We start from the raw sequence: 18,137 nt of genomic DNA on the forward strand, positions 1-18,137 counted from the left end.
GCTTGTCGGTGAATCCCGGGATCCGGTCCCATTGCGGCAAAAACTGAAGTTTGAGTGTAGCTCTAGGTCAGGGTCATCAACAGAACCCTGTCCACCTTGAAAAGGGAAAAGAGAGATATTAAAGGTAGAAATTAAGCTGTTTCCACAGATGAGCTCGAAGAAGTTGCTGTCGAGAACCACTTAAAACACAAAGTAGAAGCAGTTTCGTAAGCTGTCTGCAGGATGTCGCTGTTGGCCGCATTGGTCGCTGGCAGCCTTCTTGTTCATATTTTCAGAAAGTGACCATTTTAGATGCAGTGCTTCAAATATAACTTAACCACTATTTTAACATACTCATTTTGAACTCCACGAACCCAAACAATCCAAAATGCTTTAATGACAGCTCCCTTAATAAGTACTGTCACCTTTGAAGTTTTATGCATTCACCTTACACTGTCTGTTTCTGCACTCGTTTTAGAGATGCACCACAAATTCTACTCTTTCTTTCTTTCTACCAAAATGTATTACCTTGTAACTAGGTCTGTTAAATTTTATCTGCCAGTCGTCTGCACATTCTGTCAGGATAAGTATGTTCCCTTTGATCTTTCATCTGCATTACTGCCAACTGCATCTCTAAGTTTCATGTTATCAGCAAAGTTTGAAATATTACCTGAATGCTTAAATCTAAGCCATCATTATAATGAGATAAGTTGGTTGGGGTCGACTATGGATGTTGCGTCCTAGCTGACTACAATACATTCAATCAATATACAAGCCAGGGCAGTACGATATGGAACACAAGCTGTTTCATTGCTATAAATCAAAGAGGAAGCAGTAGTCACAGTAATGCCCCCCATCAAACCTGATGATTTATTTGGGAGACAGCACAATTTTAAGCTGGAAGAATAAGCATGCCATACCAAGTGACATTATCACTTTACCGTAAAGCAGGAGTACAGTGTGATGCTAACTTAGTCAGCTCCATCATAGCCTTTGTAGTATCCAGATCATCTTCAAGGAGTGATGCCTCAAAAAGGTGCATCCATTGTTAAGGACCACCATCACCCGGGTCATACCCTGTTCTCATTGCTAACATTGGGAAGGAGGTACAGAAGCCTGAAGGCACACACTCAGTGATTTGGGAGCAACTTCTTCCCCCCGCCATCCGATTTCTGACTGGACATTGAACCTGTGAACACTACCTTGCTACTTTTATATTTTTATTTTTGCACTATTCAAGTAAGTGATGTACAGTTGCTAATGTACACACACCCACATGCATTTAAGAATGATCCAGCATAGCATGGGGTCTTTGAAATCACTTTAAAAAAATCAAAGCATATGCAAGTTCTATTACAGAATCCGTTCTGCTATGATTTATAACAGAAGCACCTCCTAATGGGAACTGAGGCATTGACCCAGAAGAACACCCATATTTTATATTCTGAGGTAGTGAACCATTTAGCGATTAAATAATGAAGATCTATTATTGTCTGCTCTTGGGACACAGAACTTTGTTTATAGTTCATTATTTTTGCAGTTCTATCAATATCTTGGCAGTAATAGAAGATCATCCTTTCTACTGAAGGTCAGATTGCGGTTCGGTGGGGGAGAAAAAATCACAACTACCACAAAATAAGCCAGTATTGCACACTGCATTTCCTCTTGCATGATTACAAATTGCAATTGCGGCCTCTGTCTTGTAATTAGATTTATAAATGCATTCTATTTTATTGCTGATGAATGGATCTTCAGCTCTTTCTACTAAGTGAGATGCAATGCATGAAACAATTAAATTTCAGCTGCTAATTAAAGACATTGTTAATTGACATTAATTATCAAAACTATGTAATGGCAATAAAACAAGGTTATTCAATTCAGAATTATGCAATGTTTTGACTGGTAGTGTTAAATATTAGAGACTGGAGATTTGAGGCCCAATGCCTCTATGTCTGGGAGTTTGGGCCAGAGAAAGGAGGTTGGGAGCCAAATGTTTGCAGTTCTGGGAGTCTGGGGCAAAGGACTGGAGGACCTGATGTGGCCTATCCTGGGGTTGGTGGCCTGTGTGTACATGAGAAGGGTAGGAGAGTGAGAAAAGGGTTTGATTTACTGTTGTTTTATTCTGATGTTGAGGTTGCTACACATAGTGGTCACTTTATTTGGTACACCTGCTCGTTGATGCAAATATCTAATCAACCAATCATGTAGCAGCCACGCAATGCACAAAAGCTTGCAGACATGGTCAAAAAATACAATTGCTGTTGAGACAAAACATCAGTATTGGGAAGAAGTGTGATTGTGGAATGATTGTTGGTGCCTGACAGGGTGGTTTGAGTATCTCAGAAACTGATGACCTCCTGGATTTTCCTCACACAATGGTCTTTAGAGTTTGCAGTGGGTGGTATGTAAATTAAAAAAAAAATCCAGTGAGCAGCAGTCCTGAGGGTGAAAACGCCTTGTTAAGCAAAGAGGTCAGAGGAGAATAGCCAGAATAGTTCAAGCTGACAGGAAGGTGAGAGTAACTCAAATAACCATGTGTTACAAAAGTGGTGTGCAGAGGAACATCTCTGAATGCACAACATGTCAAATCTTGAGGTGAATGGGTTACACCAACAGACAAATACAAACATACACTGAGTGGCCACTTTATTAGATACAGGAGGTACCTAATAATTTGTCTACTGAATGTGTGTTGTGTTGAACATTGTCAGTATGCTATATTGGCACTGGAAAGTATGACAACATTTGCTACCCATCCCCAGCACATCCTTGGGTGTGCTGATTGTTAATGCAAATGATGCGTTTCACTGTATGTTTTGATGCACATGTGAAAAATAAATATGGATCTGAATATTTGCATGTTAAGGATGGTGTCTAGTTAAGGTACAGGTAGAATGGTGACGAGGGTAACAGGGCATGCAACGTTAACTCCTTCCAGAAGTCCAGAGCATAGGCAGGTTGCGTGGAGCAAGGACAAAAATGGAGCAACACGATTAAATGTTCTTACTGAATCATATTAGCCATGCATGCTGTGGACTATTTACAGTGTGGGAGTTAAGAACTGTGCCCATTGAGTAAAAAGCAAGTGGACTCGCAAGCCTGCGCTGTAAGTGAGTGCCTCCCATGCATAGGAGGCCCAATCGATTCACCACGTGATCGCCCAGCCACATGCATGCTTGCTATATTCTTGCAATTGATCTGATATACAGTTCACATTCAGCATGTGATAACAATTAGATCCTTTGGAGATTTTCCCCTTCAAAAGTGAATGACCAAAAGTACTTCCACTAACAGGAAGGACTTTGAGAAATAAAGAGAGATTTACCAAGATCATCGAGCACATATCAGATAGTGGCTGCTTTATTTTTCAGCTGCTTCTGTGATTTGGCAATTCTTTGCTGCTTTCTGCTGTTGACATGAGTTCCAAAGGTTCCCAGAGTTTACAATGTCGTGGGCCAGAAGTCATTTTGTTGGCCATGTTTTTGCACAAAGTCAGACAGGAAAGAAAAACTAAATGAGGCAGGGGTGGGGGGGAGACACTCAGCAAGTCAAGCTGCATCTTGTGGAAAGAGCGAATGTTTTAAGATTCTTCATCAGAACGGTTATAATGAAAAGTTTTGAACTTGACGTGCTAAGTCTTGGACCCAATATTAGATCTCTTTCCAACCAGGGAAACTCTTCCTCTTCCTGAGATGCAGCTTTCAGCATTGACTGTTTTTCTATTAGATTTCCAATATGTACTTCATTGTCGCCAAACAATTGATACTAGAGCGTACGATCATCACAGTCATGTGATGTCACAGTCTGCCTGTGCCTTCATTCACATCCAGGACATGGTCGCTTCTTATTGTCACCATCTGGGAAGAGGCACAGAAGCCTAAAGGTGCACACTCAGTGTTTTAGCAACAGCTTCTTCTCCTCCGCCATCAGATTTCAGAATGGTCTATGAACAGTCTATCACACTATTTCATTACTTTTCTCTTTTTGCAATATTGATTCATTTCCCGAAATAAGTGCTAACTGAATTCCTCCAGCAGTTTGTGTGTTTTGATCCAGTTTTTTCTCCCCTCCTCCAGCTTTAATCTTGCCTCCACTCTCTGATCAGCTGCAATCTTATCGAATGATGGAGTAACTTGGAAGGGCTTTATTTCTTATATTAATTGTTATGCTGCTCTGAGCACCTTTAATGGACTTCAATGTATTATTTGCATTATATAATTGTATTTTTGTAGTTCAATGTCAGAGCTCAAGCCAATAACTTATTTTCTTTCTCTACCCAGCTGAAGATGGCTGTGGGGGAACTCTGCAAGGATCCAGCGGTATCATTTCGAGTCCAAACTTCCCTGGCGAGTATTACAATAATGCAGACTGTACATGGACAATTGCTGCCGAGCTTGGGGATACCATCTCGCTCATTTTTACGGATTTTCAACTTGAAGAGAAGTATGATTACTTGGAAATTGAAGGGTCAGAGCCCCCATCAATATGGTAAGTCAATATCATTTCCAAAATAAATGCCATTTGAATGCAAGACACAATTCTGATTGCCATCTCAACACATTTGAACACATCCATTTTGAAAAGAATGACTGAGTTCAACATTTTTTTAAGTTCACCTGATTTTCTATGACTCGAAGGATAAATCTGTTTGTATTAGATCATCCTTAAAACAAAGTAAATGATCATTAGTCTATAAAAACAGTAGTTAATTAGTAAAAATAAATCTATTCACACCAATTGAAATGTTCAATTACAGCTTTATCATTTGGATCGGGTTTTAATTGGCTCCCTATGATATTTTGTTGATATCTAATTAACTGATGAACATCAGCATAATTATTGTCAGAATATATGTCTTTAGTAACACCTCTTTAATACTGATGAATAACAACTATTCCTATTATATACTGCTATGGTTCATCAATAATTATCAACTTGTGTATTTTACCAATAGTGTATGATGCATCCAGTAATCTGAGTGCATAACCAAAGCAGAACTTTTTAATGTTGTAATGCAACAGACTCAAACCCAATCCATATTTCTCTCTAAGGAGTGATTGCTTTTTGAGTCCGGCAATTTCAGTAAAATTCTTCAGATATCAGGAGTAATGCTCTTATTTTAATAGTTGCTTTAGATCGGACAAAATATATCGTCTCCACTAAGTTCCAAATACTGTGAAACTGCTTTTGCTCTTCCATAAAAATTTGTTCATCTCTCACATCCTTCTTCATGCACACTTGATTTGTGTATTTACTGTTATTTCTGATTAGCAATAGTGTGATTGCTTGAGTCGACTGTGATCTTTTTCTAAGGAATTGTCTATTGGTGGGTCCTCAAGTGGATGTAGAGACCAAACTGGGATCCATATTATAACAGCTGCACTTGGTAAATGCACTCCTTCCAAAGGTGCATGCACTCACACACAAACATTTCCTTGTCATTCTCCTGTTGGTTGCCGTGAGTGTGCACACTTCAATGTCTTCCCCGGTATATTCTCATAACTGTTTCCCCTCGATATTGCTACACAGTCAGACACCAAATTCTAGTTTAATTTAATTCTTTACTTGTACTTACCTACTGCCCATTACACTCCTGGTGTTTAGGGCAGTGAGGAAAATCCTCCGTCTCTGTCTGTATAGGATTCTTCATTGCTGTTTCCGTAACAGTTTTGTTTTGCCAGTCAGTGTTGGATCACTCCTAGTCTTGCCTCTACACTCTTTGACTAGTTTGGCATGGGTGGCCCTCCCAACAGTCAAAGCACAAGACGCTATCTCCAACTAACATAGGTCTCCAGATTGAGGAATGCAAGCCTCCAAACCCTAGAACAAGTTTACGGTCTTCTTGGAGGACTCTTTATTTGTATTGTGTTGAGCATTCTGTTATTTTACGCTGTTGCTTCCCAACAGTCCTATGGCTTTCACTGGATACTAAACCAAGCCGATACACTCGGGTTGGCTTTATGGTGCCTTTCCCACTGTACACGGTGGAATATTTTTTAGTAATGGGGTGCATCATATTTTAACTCGTGTAGTCTTGTGTTGACTTTGTTGGTAATTAAAGATGGTACATCCTAGTGCCTAATAAAAGGAGTTCATCGCCCTCAGTATGAGAGAGAGTTAGTGGCTGCCAGGAGTTCACATTGAACAAGAATATATACGGAGCTTTGATTGTGTTTTCATGTTGATATCATTTTGTAAACATTGGCCTATTTCTTTTTACTATTTTTGCGAACTTAAGTTTAATTTTTGATGCACTTAATAAACACCCATGCACTAAAGTGCAAAGTGACTCCAGCCATTTTTTCTTTGATGATACACATGTTTGACACACACATTCCGGTGCAGTGTGAGCAAGGGTAAGGAGTGTCTGTGGTTACTGGTTGGGTCTCTTGGTTGTGTTGTCTCTCCTTTTGTATTTGCCGTTCGTTCTCTGCGGCACAGCAGAGGTCGTTCTCATGTAGCGCAGCTCCCTCTTGAACAGATTTCCTTCTGGTGTATCTATTGAGTGAAGTGTCTTCCGTGTTTTTAGATGTGATGTTTGGAAGTAATGTTTCAATGTTTATATTTAAGTTTTAAATTGTATTATCTGAAGAAATGTCCGTCTGAGTGTACGCTATAAGCAGCATGAATTTATATTGCACCTTTATTAGAACAATATTAAACTAAATTTAACACATTGCCTCATAAGATGATAATCAGTGATAATCAAAAGGCTGATGAAAGAGACATGCAGGGAGATTTAGGAAATTGGTTGCTGAGTCACAGTATCTGAAGGCGTAGATCAGATTAGATTAGATTATGAAGACACGTAGTCCTCTTTTATTATCATTTAGTAATGCATGCATTAAGAAATGATACAATATTTCCTCCGGTGTGATATCACAAAACACAGGTCAGACCAAGACTGAAAAAACTAACAAAACCACATAATATAGTTACAACAGTGCAACAATACCATAACTTGATGAAGAACAGTCCATGAGCACAGTAAAAAGTTCAAAGTCTCTGAAATGTCCCACATCTTGCACAGATGGGAGAAGGAAGAAAAACTCTCCCTGCCATGCCCGACCACATTCCGACTCTGAGTCGTCTCAAAACTTCGAGCCTCCGATCAGCTCTCCGACACCGAGTGCCGAGCACCATCTCTATCTGAACGATTCGACCTCAATCTTGGTCGCCAATAGCAGGCAAGGGCGGGGATTTTGAGGCCTTCCCTCCTGAAGATTCTCGATCGTGCAGTAACAACAGCAGCAAACCTGCGTTTCAGAAATTTCTCCAGATGTTTCTCTGGGCTTTCACGCCTATCTCCATCAAATCAGAATTGTCCACGGCCCCTATTTAATGGATACAATATCATTTTCACCAGAGGGCTGCGCACACATGGCGCACTGTTATCTCTCCTCCCGCTTAGATACTACCGACATGATGATTAAATTTGGGAGAAGTCATAGGGCAGTTATTGGAGGAATCCAGAAATCTGAAGGTTAAGGTTTGATCAAAATTCCATAAATAGAAAGAGTCCAAGGCTTAGGACCATAAAGCTAAAACTCATACTTGGCTAATCCCGAAACTAATGTAGGTCAGAGGACACAGAGATAATAGATAGACGTAGCATGCTGTCATTGGAACAGGGTTTTGGTGCTTCAAATTAACAGACATTGGGAGCTTGAAGACAAGTCAAGAGTGTGTTGCGCTTGTCAAGTACAAAGATATGAAAGGCATGGACAAGTGTTCGAACAGGAGGCATTGAGGCAGGAGTAAAGTCCAGTAATGTTCTGGAGGAAGAGGTTAGTAATTTCAGTAATGCCGTGAATCTGTGATTTGAAGTACTTCCTCTGGGTTAATATATCACCAAGGTTGTAAAAAGTGCCACCCCACCTCAAATTGTTGCTAGGGAGGGAATGGGGTCAGTGACTTGGGGAAAAGCATCAGAGAAATGCCTTTTCATATTAAAGAACCATACCTACTGCTGTTTAATAAGGGAGCGAAGGCAGAAAGCTGGATGACTGAATGTTTCATGAAAATAGTATGGGGGGAAGCCTCTTCCTTCACTCTCCATCCTCCCCCACCACCTGGATTCACCTATCACCTTCTAGCTTGTACTCCTTCCTTCCACCCATCTTAATATTCTGGTTCTTCCCTCCACCCCCTTTCTTTCCATTCCTGATGAAGGGTTTTGGTCTGAAGCATCACCTGTTTATTCCTCTCTATACATGATGCTTGACTTGCTGAGTTCTTCCAGCATGTTATGTGGAGCATTCAGGAGGGAGAAGGAAATGGGTACTGTGCAAACGTTAGGCTTAGCAAAATTTTTATAGGAACTAGCGAAAGATAGAAGTTTGGCGCCAAAGCTCAGGGAAGACTCGATGAAGGGAGGAGGTGTCAGCACAACTAAAGAGATGGTTTCAACCTTTGTGACAAAGACATCTATTATGTTTTGTAACTTAAGAATATTAAACTAATTTCAAGAAAAAGACGAACAGGAGCGAGGCGCACACGTATCATGTGGTAGAATCATGACGTAAACAATTAATTTATTTTTACATATAATCGGTAATAAATTATTTAAGCAAATGAGAATGCTTAATCAAACAATATATTTATAATATTGCACTTATACCACTGAAATATTAAATACACAACGGTCCTACCCACTTAACTATAAACTCCAACTCAATAGAGAGTGCATCTCAACTACATACACAGTACATTATACGATAAACTACTATATAGACATCTACAGAATGGCCTAAGAACTTAATCATTGTGGAGACTTTCTTACTCTTGTGCATTAACGTCTTTCCTGACAAGGGGTATCACTCTGCTTGGCAGGTGAGACTTGTGGCAATGAAACAGTGACTGGTTCTGAGGTCTCCTCTGTAGTGGTTGTAGGAGTTGACTCTGAGACTGCAGGAAGTGGTTCTAGACCCCTTTTTTCTTATTTTCTTAGCTTTTCTCTCCAGATCTACTTTGAACCTTGCTTCTTTCCTGGTCCCGCTTCTTTCTGTATCTTTATCTCTCCTCTACTTTTCAACTTCTTGACTTTCTTTTTCTAGTTATTTTCTGAGTATCTCAGAATTTGCTAATTTCTCATGAAACTAAGTCATGTTTATCCTCTTCCATTTCCATAGCACTAATGTCACCCTCCTCTATCTTTTTTATTTTCTTCCTTCTAGGATGTCCATCTTGATCTTGGGCAGATGCATTTAGTTCAGTGGAGTAGTCTCTTATTAATCCTTCTATTGCTCCCTTTACGATCTGATCTCTCCTCTTAGTTTCCTCATCATCAACATCATCTGACAAATCCTCTATTTTTGTATCTCCATTGATTCTTTTCTTTTTGGCCTTCCATTCATCCTGCTGGGCTTCGGTCTTTGCATCTAATTTTACAAACAACATTTTGTCTCCCACTTGAAGTTCATGCAGTAATCTTAATGAACACAGAGTAGATTCTGCTTCTTTATACGCACAAAATCTGAATGCTTGTGACTTTTTTGAAGCGCCTTAAATTCTCTTCCAGCTTAAAACCAAGCCACATTTCACAAGTAACTGCATGATTAACATATCAGAGGCTTTCTCAGATATGCTACCGACAAAAACTATTGTACTTGGACCACCGCTTTTGCATTTTCACGCTTCTTCTGAGCTTTCCAACCAGAGACACAGATGTTGGCATCAATGTCTGTTGTCATCTTTTGGGCAATGGTGCATTGTGTTCGGCATGGTGACAGTTGTGGTTCAGTGCCTTTCTTAATTCGCTTTCATTCGACTCTGTTTACAGGGGGCATGGCATGAAAATGGTGGATGGATCTTCAATCAATTTGTAGTTGTCTCAGTTAATCACAACCCCACAATGCTGGCCCTCCTGGTTTTACCACATACATGCCCAATGTGGCTTGTTGGTTGTTGTATTTCACTGTTACAAATGTCATTCCCACAGGAGTTATCTTTTTTCCAGTATAAGTTCTCAGTTGGATACCTGCAGGCTTCAGTTTAGTACCTTTCAAATGCCGTTCAAACTTATATTGTGGAATGAATGAAACTGTTGAGCCAGTGTCTAATTCCATTTTAATTCATTTGCAATTCACTTCTGGTATTAGTCATATATTTTGTTTATTGTTTTCACATTGTAAATCTCAAGGGTATTCAATCATGTGTCACTCTCATCATTACCACATTTTTTCATCAACAGTATCCTGATTAATGCTCTTTTTGAAACTGCAACCTGACTTTTTAGCTTTTTCTCTACCCTGTGCTGACCATTTGTTTTTGTCTGTCCGACATGCGTCCTTCATGGGTGTCCTACTTTGCTGCATTTTCTGCAAATTTCACCTGTGAGACTCTGCTTCAATGGTAACATGATTTGTTTGGCCTGGTCAGTTTCTGTTTAGATGCTGCAATTTTGTTCACCCTGACCTTCATTCCTGACTGCAACACAATTGTGTCTGCTGTTTCCATTGATACAGCTATTTCAACTGCCCTTTAAACGTAAATTATGCCTCAGTTAGGAGCTATTCTTGAATAATTTCTTGTAAGACTCCCCAAACTAACGATCCTTCTGTGCATCATTAAGCCCATTAGCGAAATGACAAATGCTCAGACAGCTTCTTTAATTCAGCCTCGAATGCTGAAATTGACTCCCCTTCCTTTTGATTCTGCATATGAAACATAAAGCATTTTTTCAATCAATAATGGTTTCAGTTCTAAATGTCCCTGTATTACTTTCACGATATCAGTAAAGCTCATTTTGGCTGGTTTGGTTGGAGCTGTCAAACTCCAAAGCAAACTGTATGCCTTTAAACCCAGTGCACTTTTTTCTCATTAGCTGTTTCATTTTTTAAAAATACTGTGCAATCTATTCAGTATACAAAATCCGGTTATCTTTTGTGTAATCTAACATGTCAATCTTTCAATGTAGCCAGCATTTCTGTTTTTTTTAAATATATATTATCACCTCTATTCATTGTTTATGAACACATGAATTCTTCAATTTTCTGCCTTTTTTTTAAACTTAAGAACATGCTGCACTGCTTTTTTTTTAAACTCAGCCATACCTTGCTGCTGTTTGTTTTTATCTCAACCGTCTCACTGCACCTCAATAGGTCAGTAGCTATCTCAGGTTCAGTTTAATACAGCCTCATCACCACTATTATGTTTTGTAACTTCAATATATTGAACTAATTGCAAGAAAAAGGTGGGAACCCAAGAGATGCGAGCCTTTGTTTGTTCTTTACATGTGGTAGCATCATAAAGTATGCAATTCACTTACTTTTACATATAATCCATGATGGATTATTTAAATGACCAAGAATGCTAAATCAAAGAATATATTTACAACATTACTCAAATACTACTGAAATACTAAACACACAACAACATCTACAAGTTCTTTGTATTTGCTGGAAGTTCTGAATGGAACTCTTTGTATACAATTGATTGCAACCAATAAGACTTGAAGGAGATGAGAGGCTTTGATGTTGCCTTGAAGATATATGGAATATAAAAAAGATCAATAATTGAATGTTAAGAATAGGAAATAGCCACATAATCTTAAGACTTAGATGATCAAACACTTTGCAGAGAAGCGTGGCTTTCGGCCTATAGACTGCCTCCTGTGAAAAGTCGTTTGTATGATCCAATTTGTAAAGTTGGATCAATGCCTGAGAAACTTCAGAGAATGCTACCTCTCTAAAAGTTGTATCTCCTATGGGTATGTCAATTATTGCAATTCTATGTTGAGGCTGTTGCCCTTGCAAATGGTTTGATGCACAGTAATATTTTTTATTACATATCCTTTTCTATTCCTGATTGGCCTGACTGCAACTTGTGTTTTTCAATTGTTCTCTGTACATGAGGGATCGTTCTAGAAACCAAGCATCTGAATAACCTCATTCAAAATATCTTTTCCTATTCATTGGCACTTCTTTCGAAGGAAAATCAATAACTTACTGACACCTGGCATCAGGGTTTCCAGCCTATAAAAATGCAAGAAGGCTTTTTCAGCTGAAGTTGGGTGAGATTAAAACTAGAGGTTATGGGTTAAGGGTGAAAGGTGAAATGCTTAGTGGGAACATAAGGGGGATCTACTTCACTCAGAAGGTGCAGAGGTTGTGAAACAAGCTGCCAGCAGAAGTGGTGGATGCAGGTTCAATTTCAACATTTGGAGAAGTTTGGATAAGTACATAGATGGAAGGGGTATGATGCATTATGATCCAGGTATGGGCAGATGGAACTAGGCAGCACAGACGAGATGAGCCGAAGGGCCTGTTCTGTACTATAGTGCTCCATGACTCTATGAACTCATATTTCCAAGACTTGTCAGGTAAAAAAATTATATTTCAGGGGAAGTAATTGTGAAAAACATCATATCAAAGTCAAAAATAACTAGAAACCTACTGAAAATGGGTTTACTTTGAAGTGAGCCTTGAAGGAGACGATACAAGGTAAGGTGTTTAGGGAGATTGGTTCACAACTTGGAGCCAAGCCTTTAGGTTGGGAAGAGGGAGGGTATGCAACAGACACTGTTAATAGAGTACTGTGCAAAAGTCTTAAGCATGTAACATAACTCGGGTGCCTAAGTCTTTTGCACAGTCCTGTATTTGTTAAGGTGGAGGGGAGAGCAAGTTTGTAAATCTGGCGGGGCCAAAGGATGTTGGAAATGGTGAGAGTGGAGCACCACATGAGGGATGTGGAACAAGTGGCAGAGAAGGAGTGATGGGTTGGGAGCAGATACACCCAGCCCTGAGACACCAGGCCAAGTCATTTGATTCCAAACATTTGGTTTATTGACCATTACAGAATGTCTCTCTCTTGTTTCTTGCTCTCTACGCTCTCCTTTCCCCTTTACCCAAACATGATTCCCCTCTCTCTGCCCCTTCCCACTGTCAGTCCACAATAGAGACCCATATCAGAATCAGGTTTGTCATCACTCACAGAGGTCATGAAATTTGCTTTTTTTTGCAGCAGTACAGTGCATTACATAAAATTATTACAGTACTATGCAAAAGTCTGAAGCAGCCTAGCTATATATATGTGCCCAAGACTTTTGTACAGTACTGTGTATAGTTAATATACTGTATTAGTTAACATATTGCACCCAGTTCATTGGTTCATTGCTGAGACTGATAGCAGGAGAACTGCATGGCCATGGTTGTTGTGAGGATCAGGCCCTCATGTCACAGCATAACCTGTTTCAGATGCTGGAGGCAATGTAAGAGAGGACAGAGCCACAGTGAGCTTGCTTGAATCCTTGTTGGGGTGAGGGCTGTCTCCTCCCATTGGTGCTACTCTCCAGTGTTCGCTGGCAGGAAGAGAAGTTTAACTGCATCTGCAGCAGCTGCAGCAGCTCGGGCAAGCTGATTTAGCTGCATCTGAACCGTGGCAAGATAAGGAACTTGTCTTCAGGGCAACATCCATGCCCCATCAGTATTCTGGCCATGCCACTCAGTGACTTGTACCAATATTATTTTTTGTGACTGTATCTGCTATCATCCCAATATGTGCTGTGTGCTGTTCGTGACCGTATGTCCTCTGTCTTATGCCTTAGTCCCAGAGGAACACTGTTGGACTCATTTGTATACATGTGTATGGTTGAATGTTAATTAAACTTGAACGAACTTGAACATATGATTAAAGTCTGAGTAGTTGGAATGGGAGTTCAAGCCCATATGTATAGCGAGGGTGCCTAAGACTTTTACACAGTACTGTATTTGCCAACGTGGAGCTGAGGGTGAGTTTGTAAATCTGTCAGGAATGTTGGGCTGTAGGGGTGGAGTAGAGCACTATAGGTACTTTATGTATGTCTGAGCGTTTCTGTAACAGACAGTAAGTGGTGAATGTTCTTAACAAAGGAAAATTAATTGAATTCTAATGATGTAAAATTAAAAATCCTGAAAGATTGCAAAAAGCAACATTTTAGAAAGTTACAAATATAAATAGAAATGTGGAATTCCATAATTTTTAATTCCTTTATGTGATAGTTATCTTCTGAAAATACATTTAAAAAATCTTATTTTCTCAAAAGGAAAATAGCATTTCTCCCTCCCCCACTTAGCAGTTAGAGGTTCTTGGCTCAAAACATTGCCTTATTCTCCTTATGAATGCTGCCTGACTTGCTGAGTTCCTCCAGCATTTATGCGTATTGCTCAAGATTTCCAGCATCTGCAGAATCTCTCTTGGATTTATGAGGATTTGTGATGTATTTTCATCAAAATAAAAATGCAGAATATAAAATGCAGTCTGGACTTCTGATTATAATTTTCGATTGTGTCTACGTGGGTAACAGAGCTCTCAAAATACATCACAACCTGTACTTCAAAGGATCATTCCAGGTGAAGTGGGAATCTTCTGGCTGTTACTTTTTAGATTCAATTATGAGGACACTCAGTCCTCGTTTATTGTCATTTAGAAATGCATGCATTAAAAAAATGATACAATGTTCCTCCAGAAAGATATCACAGAAACACAGGATAAACCAAGACTAAGACTGACAAAACCACATAATTATAACATATAGTTACAACAGTGCAAAGCAATATCGTGATTTGATAAAGAGCAGACCATGGGTACGATAAAAAAAAAGTCTCAAGCCCCGATAGCCCCATCATCTCACGCAGTCGGTAGAACGGAGAAACTCTCCCTGTCATGAGTTCCAAGCGCCGCAAACTTGCTGATGCATTGGAAGCACCCGACTGCAGCCGACTCTGAGCCCGTCCGAAAACTTCGAGCCTCCGACCAGCCCTCCGACACTGAGCACTGAGCACCATCCTCTGCTGAGCGCTTCGATCCCGCCCCGGCCGCCGAGCAACAAGCAAAGCCGAGGACTTGGGGCCTTCCCCTACAGAGATTCTGGATCACAGAGTAGCAGCGAAGCAGGCATTTCAGAAGTTTCACCAGATGTTCCTCCGCGCTCTCACGTCCGTCTCCATCAAATCAGGATTGTGCACGGCACCCTACTTGACAGATAACAGACATCATTTTCAGAATGGCAGGCAGTGACTAGTGGGGTACCGCAAGGCTCAGTGCTGGGACCGCAGCTATTTACAATATACATTAATGATTTAGATGAAGGGATTAAAAGTAACATTAGCAAATTTGCAGATGACACAAAGCTGGGTGGCAGTGTGAAGATGTTATGAGAATGCAGGGTGACTTGGACAGGTTGGGTGAGTGGGCAAATGCAGTTTAATGTGGATAAATGTGAGGTTATCCACTTTGGTGGCAAGAACAGGAAGGCAGATTACTATCTGAATGGTGTCAAGTTAGGAAAAGGGGAAGTACAACAAGATCTAGGTGTCCTTGTTCATCAGTCACTGAAAGTAAGCATGCAGGTACAGTAGGCAGTGAAGAAAGCTAATGGCATGTTGGCTTTCATAACAAGGGGAGTTGAGTATAGGAGCAAAGAGGTCCTTCTGCAGCTGTACAGGGCCCTCATGAGACCACACCTCCAGTACTGTGTGCAGTTTTGGTCTCCAAATTTGAGGAAGGACATTCTAGCTATTGAGGAAGTGCAGCGTAGGTTCACGAGGTTAATTCCCGGGATGGCGGGATTGTCATGTGTTGAAAGATTAGAGCGACTGGGGTTGTATACACTGGAATTTAGAAGGATGAGAGGGGATCTGATTGAAACATATAAGATTATGAAGGGATTGGACATGCTAGAGTCAGGAAACATGTTTCCGATGTTGGGGGAGTCCAGAACCAGAGGCCACAGTTTAAGAATAAGGGGTAGACAATTTAGAATGGAGTTGAGGAAAAACCTTTTCACACAGAGGGTTGTGGTTCTGAGGAATGCTCTGCCTCAGAAGGCAGTGGAGGCCAATTCTCTGGATTCTTTCAAAGAAGTGTTAGATAGAGCTCTTAAAGATAGCAGAGTGAAGGGATATGGGGAGAAGGCAGGAAAAGGGTACTGATTGTGGATGATCAGCCATGATCACAGTGAATGGTGGTACTGGCTTGAAGGGCTGAATGGCCTACTCCTGCACCTATTGTCTATTGCTTATCACCACCGGAGTGACCACTGCGAGCTGCGTCGCGCTGCCATCTTCTTCTCCCCCCTTGGGACTATTTCCTATCTGGAGAGAGCAAATTTCTTTGGCAAGGGTTCAGTAGTAGGAGGAAACAGAAATTCACAGGTTCCAATAATCAAAAGTTAATTTCAATTTGTCTCTCTGCAGCATCACTCAGTTAACATTTGCACAGCGTCAATTCTCAGTGATCGGTCCTCAGTCAGTTATGGACCCTGAATGTCCTCAGCACAGATAAAGTGCAAATGACAAAGAATGCACAAAACAATATTTCTTTTAATTTTTACGACAAAGTTACAATGGAATACCAGGTACAACTTACAGAGACCTAACACTCAACCTCTCGTGGTCTGTGGAGGGGAATCATTAATTTGGAGGCGGAAGATAAAATTTATCAGATCGAACACAAGAGATGCTCCAGCTGCTGGAAATCCTGAGTAAAACAGACAAAATGCTGGAAGAATTCAGCAGGTCAGGCAGCATGTATAGAGAGCAATAAAACAGTCAACGTTTTGGGCTGAGAGCGTTCATCGGGGCTGGTGTAAAAAAGACATCAGATTCGGACACCCTGCATATACAGTACTGTCCAATAGTCTATAGCTGTGCTGCCCAAGGCTTTTGCACAATATTGCGTTTGTCAACGTGAAGCAGCAAGTGAGTTTGTAAACCTGGTGGGAGCAAAGGGCAATAGCAAGAGTGGAGCGCCGCAGGAGGGATGTGGGATAGGTGGCGGAGAAGGCATGCCGGGGTGGAGGGTGGCATGTATAAAGACACACCTCACCTTGAGACACCAGGCAAGGTAATTTTATTCCAAACAATTGATTTATTGATCATTCCAGAATGTCTCTCTGGTGTTTCCTGTTCCCTCCCTTCTCCCTTCCCCTTTTCCCTACCGTGATTCTCCTCTCCCTGACCCTTCCCACTCTCAGTCCACAACAGAGAACCACGTCAGAACTAGGTTTATCCTCACTCACAAATGCAGGAGTACAGTGCAAAGCATAAAATAAACACAGTACTACGCAAAGTTCTCAGAAATCCCAACTATATATACAGTACGTCTCTCAGACTTCTGCACAGTACTGCAGTTCAATTTATAATCACAGTGAAAGGACCCTTTGATCATCCTACAGAATAATTCTTGTGATTTTTTTGCATTTTTTGATTCTGAACATGAAAAACATCTGCATTTTCATTGATGTCCAGCACTAAGGAAGAAAAGCATTCATGTGCAGCTATCAGGGCAAAACAAAATCAGACATGTGGGGAAGATCATACAAGAAGTGCTTCCTTATCTCCACATATGTAATAGTGTTTTCATAATATAGCCAGGGTTCCTCCTGAGTTAGTATTTTCCTATTGGATAAACAGGTCATTTTGATTCTAAGTTTGCCGTTCCTTATTGTTACTATGTGACAATATTTAAAACATCTACAGCTTTTTCCATGTTCTGCCTTCTTGTTTGCTTCTTTTTACAAGGATATTGCTGGAACTTAAGGTTCCGAGTGTTTGAGAAAGGTTGAATCGGCTAGGACTTTATCAGAATAAGTGGAAATATAATAGTGGGATAAAAAATGAGGGATAGAGACAGAGTTAAGTGCAAGCTTTTTCCACTGAGGGCGGGTGAGACTAGAACTAGAGGTCATGGGTTAAGGATGAAAGGTGAAATGTTTAATCGGAACCTGAAGGAGAACTACTTAACTCAGAAGGTGGAAGGAGTTCAAGGTTTCAAGGTACGAGGGGGAAGTGGGGCATTAGCGGAAATTAGAGAAGTCAATATTCATGCCATCAGGTTAGAGGCTACCCAGATAGAATATAAGGTGTTGTTTCTCCAACCTGAGTGTGGCTTCATCTTTACAGTAGAGGAGGCCATGGATAGACATGTCAGAATGGGAATGGGATGTGGAATTAAAATGTGTGGCCACTGGGAGATCCTGCTTTCTCTGGCGGACAGAGCGTAGGTGTTCAGCAAAGCAGTCTCCCAGTCTGCATCGGGTCTCGCCAATATATAGAAGGCCACATTGGGAGCACCGGACGCAGTATATCACCCTAGCCGACTCACAGGTGAAGTGTCGCCTCACCTGGAAGGACTGTCTGGGGCCCTGAATGGTGGGAAGGGAGGAAGTGTAAGGGCAT

The 18,137-nt window shown here is 40.7% G+C and overlaps 1 protein-coding gene across 1 annotated transcript in view; it reads left to right on the top strand.

The window, feature by feature from the left end:
• csmd3b (CUB and Sushi multiple domains 3b) overlaps positions 1-18,137 on the top strand; it is a 2,134,893-nt gene that overhangs the window by 928,213 nt on the left and 1,188,543 nt on the right. The window contains exon 5 of the mRNA XM_072277417.1: positions 4,260-4,467. Within this exon, the coding sequence (XP_072133518.1) occupies positions 4,260-4,467 (208 nt within the window). The remainder of the gene's footprint in view (positions 1-4,259; positions 4,468-18,137) is intronic.

This window comes from Mobula birostris, chromosome 1 (assembly GCF_030028105.1).
Source record: "Mobula birostris isolate sMobBir1 chromosome 1, sMobBir1.hap1, whole genome shotgun sequence".
Lineage (NCBI taxonomy): Eukaryota > Metazoa > Chordata > Chondrichthyes > Myliobatiformes > Myliobatidae > Mobula > Mobula birostris.